Source organism: Ursus maritimus, unplaced genomic scaffold, assembly GCF_017311325.1.
Source record: "Ursus maritimus isolate PB19 unplaced genomic scaffold, ASM1731132v1 scaffold_23, whole genome shotgun sequence".
Lineage (NCBI taxonomy): Eukaryota > Metazoa > Chordata > Mammalia > Carnivora > Ursidae > Ursus > Ursus maritimus.
Window position 1 is genome coordinate 45613124 of NW_024424786.1, and position 4353 is coordinate 45617476.

At 67.4% G+C, this 4353-nt stretch overlaps 1 protein-coding gene across 2 annotated transcripts; it reads left to right on the top strand.

Annotated features, from left to right (window-relative positions):
* The first annotated feature begins 1718 nt into the window (after positions 1-1718).
* Positions 1719-3760, top strand: ASCL2 (achaete-scute family bHLH transcription factor 2). Of its 2 annotated transcripts, none has more exons than XM_040639642.1 (2): positions 1719-2604; positions 3172-3760. In XM_040639642.1, the coding sequence occupies exon 1, from the start codon at positions 2004-2006 to the stop codon at positions 2586-2588; it is 585 nt and encodes a 194-aa protein (XP_040495576.1). In that variant the 5' UTR covers positions 1719-2003; the 3' UTR covers positions 2589-2604; positions 3172-3760. The 2 variants fall into 2 exon arrangements, with proteins under 2 accessions (XP_040495576.1, XP_040495573.1); XM_040639639.1 differs by having other exon boundaries at positions 1737-2604; positions 3169-3760.
* Positions 3761-4353: the final 593 nt, after the last annotated feature.

Below are 4353 nucleotides of genomic sequence, written 5' to 3' on the forward strand. Positions count from 1 at the left end.
TCTACCTGGATTGCTCCACTGGCCAGAGGTATGACTGTGGACACAGTCCATGTCCTCTCTAAGATAGCTTCCTCCTGTAACAATGGGGCCCTACCCCACCTGGCCCCAGGCAGGTGCTAGCCGCCAGGTCACACCCCAAAGCAGGAAAGCCAAGCAGACTTGCCAGGAGATCCTGCACAGTCACTGGAGCCGGTGGACAGCACAAGGACCCGGGGGGCTCCCTGGGGGGGTAATCCAGGGCCTCTCCCAGCCAGAACGGGAAATGGCTCCCGGCAGAACTCCTTTCCCAGCGGACCTGATCCAGGAGGATCTGGTCACCTTCGGCAAAACCCGGCAGGGCCACGACCTCCTGAGGGCCCAGCCACTTCCCAAGCATTCCCCTGCGGTGGGGGAGTACACACTCTCCCACTGAGGGTTCATTCTGCACACTTCCGCAGTCCCTGACCCCACAGACCCCTACAATTCTCCCCATCTGTCAGGGAGAAACCCTCTTGTCCCTCTTCCCTTGGGAGACCAGGCTCTGCCCTGGCGTGAGGCAGCTTTCCCAAAACCTTCCCCCACCAGCCCAGTCTCAGTGCCGGTCGGGTGGGAGAGGGAGGCCCCAGCCCAGGGTGGGGCGCTGAGCAAAACGGAGGCAGCGCCACGATAGCGGGTCAGCACCAAAGGTGAGGAGGGGCCAGAGCGTAAGGGGCCCAGGAGGCAGAACGTGGGGGAAGGTTAGGAGAATATGCCAAATGAAGAAGCTGCAGGGCTAGGTCAAAGCCTAACCGCCGCCCCGGGCCACAGTGGCCAGTGCAAACCTCCAGACCCTCGGCTTCCATGCTCCCCAAGGCTGGAAGCACCTGGAAACCACAGGCAGAAGGTGTGCGTGCAGGGATGGTGGAAAGGCGCCCCAGAAACCTGAACCCCAGCGCACCACTCCTCCAATCCCGTCCTGCCCAAAGGGCCACATCACCCTCTCCCACTCTCGGCAGAGGAATACGTAGGTGTGCGGCGGGGCGCGGAGCAGGTGTGCGTGCGGGGAGCCGCCTGGCAGCACCTAGCTTTGTTAGCGACGCTCGGGGAGCCACGCGCCTGGCGTACGAGCTTCCTCCCGGGGGCGGGGCATGAGGCCGCGCCCCGCGCGATTGGCCGAACGGACCGCCCGCGATTGGCTGAGACCCCGGCCCCCGCCCCCTGGGACGCGGGTCGGGGCGGGGGGGTGGGTCGCGGACAGAAGGCGCGGCGCGTGCTGTCCCGGGGGTCTCGCGCGCCTCCGGGCGAGCTGAGCCTTCACGAGGCCACGCCCTCCTCCCCACGGCGCGTGCTGCGCGTGCGGATGATCAACACGTCCGGGGATAGCGGGCTGCGCGCAGGCTGGGGTGGGGTACCCGACAGTTGCACCCGGGACCTGTGGACTCTGCTGAGGCAGCGGGGTCTCACCGGAGACCTACTGACAGCGCCCCGAAGTCGGGCCGGGGGCGCACACGGGACCTGCTCAATGCGTCTTGGGGGGCTCACTAAGCACCTGTTGGGAGCTTGGGGCCCACCGGGGACCTGCGGACTCCGCCCGGGGAGATAGGGTGGGGGACGCGCTCACGCCCTTGTGTTTGCAGGTTGTGTGCGCAAGGGGGAGGGCGAAGCGTGGCGGGAGGGCGAGGCGAGGGAAGGAGGGCGTGAGAAAGGAGGCGGCGGCGGCGCGGAGGAGGGTTATCTATACATTTAAAACCAAGCCGCCTGCGCCGCGCTGGGAAGACCTGGGGAGCGTCCGGCCGCACGCGCGGGACACGAGCGCCCCACACTCCGAGGCGCGCACGGTCTGCCACCTCTTGGCCTCCTGAGCCTCGCTGTCCCTGGGCCCCCAGACGACCTGGAACGCGTACCCTGGGGAGTCGCTCCTCGGCACAGTGCCAGGGGCTCCCTTGGGGTTCTGTCCTCCTCCCACCAACCCGCGTTCCTCTGTCCGCCCCTCCTGCTGCGCGCGGGGGCTCGGAGGAGTTGCAGGGCGAGTGGATGCGTGTGCGATGGACAGCCGCGCGCTGCCCCGGCCCGCGCCCTCCACGCCTGGCATCTCCGGCGGCTGCGCCGCTCGGCAGCGACCCACATCCCCAGAGCTGCTGCGATGCAGCCGGCGGCGACGGCCGGGCGCGACGGAGACCGGGGGTGGCGCGGCGGCCGTGGCGCGGCGCAATGAGCGCGAGCGCAACCGCGTGAAGCTGGTGAACTTGGGGTTCCAGGCGCTGCGGCAGCATGTGCCGCACGGCGGCGCCAGCAAGAAGTTGAGTAAGGTGGAGACGCTGCGCTCGGCCGTGGAGTATATCCGCGCGCTGCAACGCCTGCTGGCCGAGCACGATGCTGTGCGTGCCGCGCTGGCTGAGGGGCTGCTGGCGCCAGCCGCGCGCCCCCCCGCGTCCTGCGGGCCTCCCGGGACCCCCGCCGCTGCCGTCGCCTCGCCTTCTTGCGCTTCGTCGTCCCCGGGCCGCGGGGGCAGCTCGGAGCCCGGCTCGCCGCGCTCCGCCTACTCCTCAGAAGACAGCGGCTGCGAGGGCGCGCTTAGCCCAGTGGAGCGCGAGCTGCTCGACTTCTCCAGCTGGTTAGGGGGCTACTGAGCGCTCCGCCCCCGAGGTAACCTCCGGCGTCGGGAAACAGGGGGGTCGGCTCAGGGGCAGCCGGGCGGAGTGGAGTGGACAGCCTCGCGGCTCGCGTCCCCGAGAGCAGCTAAGCGCAGTGCCAGGCCCGGGTGACGGCTTTGATTTCTCTCACTCTTCATTTTCCCCAAACTTTTTCAAGCCTGTGCAAGACCGGCGTTTGTTTGTCCGGGATTGCAAAACTTCCTCTCGCTGCTGAGCCGAAGGGGGAGCAGGGAGGGGGGCCCTCGGGCGGGTGAGGCCCCGAGTGCACGCGGATCCTGGGGCAGAGCAGGGCGCTGGGAGGCGGGGTGACTTTGCATTGCAAATCGCGCGCCCGGGCCGGGTGGCAGAAATGAGTCGGCGGGTGCGGAGCCCTGACTCACTGCGGTTCGGAGCGCCCGCCCCGCCCCCGCCCCGGCCGGGGCCGCAGACCGAATCCGAGGCACCCACGGACTGGAGCTCCAAAACCAAGCAAAGGAAACTGCAGGCTTCGCTGTGGGCGGCGGGGCCGGGCCGGATCCCGCACTAATGCGCGTCCCCGTCCCTCCTCCCCTTCCAGCAGCCGCAGCTCTGGACGCGGAACCGCGGGCACGCTCACCGCCCTGGAGGTGGGTGGTCCGCGCCTCGGGCCCACCGTCCCCGCCGGCGAAGCCACCACCAAGCCGGTACTCTGCCAACGGTCCCCCGTGCCGTCCAGCCTGACCAAGTGCCAGTGTGGAAACGGTCCCGCCCTGACCCCCGCCTGGCTGGCAGCTTCCTCAGACCCCGACCAGCTGCCCCCAGAGGTGTTGCCCTGGGGTGGGACTGGGGCACAAACGCGGAGATTTTTGAACGGGAGAGGATTTTATAACGACACGGAACTTCTTTTTTGCATATTAGTTTGAACTGCCCAGGGACACCGGCAATATGAAGACTTATTTTTGTACAAAAAAAAATCCCAAGACTGGGAACACAATAAAGATGGTCTACTCCCCCGCCCCACCCCACTACTGGAATTTTCCAACCTGGCCAAGACCTGAGGGGCAGTGTCCCTGGGAGGCGGCCCCTTGCAGCGGCTGGGTCTATGCAGGCAGTGCTCCCTGCTGGGGACTGGCCTTTTTGGAAAACCTGTTTAGGGCAGGTGGACTTCAGAAATAAATCAGTGCTGCGTATCTGGTGTGGGGCCCTCTTCATGCTCCGAGGCCCCCATTTCCCAGGGAGGGCAGGGCCTGGGTGGGACGGTTTGACCCAGCAGGCCTGGCCCCTGTGGTCCCCTCTCCCTGGACTCCACCCCCTGCTCTGTGGGGTGGCGCCAGAGGTGTGAGGTCTCGGAGCCCAGCCTGGTCACCGCAGCGCCAAAGTAATTCACCTTGTGGGCCAGGCACTTCCAGCACGTGGCGGGGAGCTGGTGGGTGGTCCAGGCAGGGCTGCTCACAGCTGGGACGCTGGGTTCTGGGGGGGCTACTGCCTGGCATGGCCATGAGGGTCTGGGGCCTGGGGAGGTCTGGCCTGTGGGAGGGCTGAGAGCTTGGGGTCCAGGCTGCCCCGTTCAGATCCCCACTGCTCACCGCCACCTGGCTGACCTGGGCGAGGCCCTTGACCCACAAATGGGGAGTGACAGCAGAGCTGCCCTATGAGGTCGTGGGAGGATTTGCGTGGTGGCCCTCGGGTCTGGCACCCTGTACTGGGCCCCCGGCCCCTGTGTCTGAGGCCTCTGCCCGCCTCTGTTTACCGGCTCCTTGAGAGGAACAAGGAAGCCCCCCCC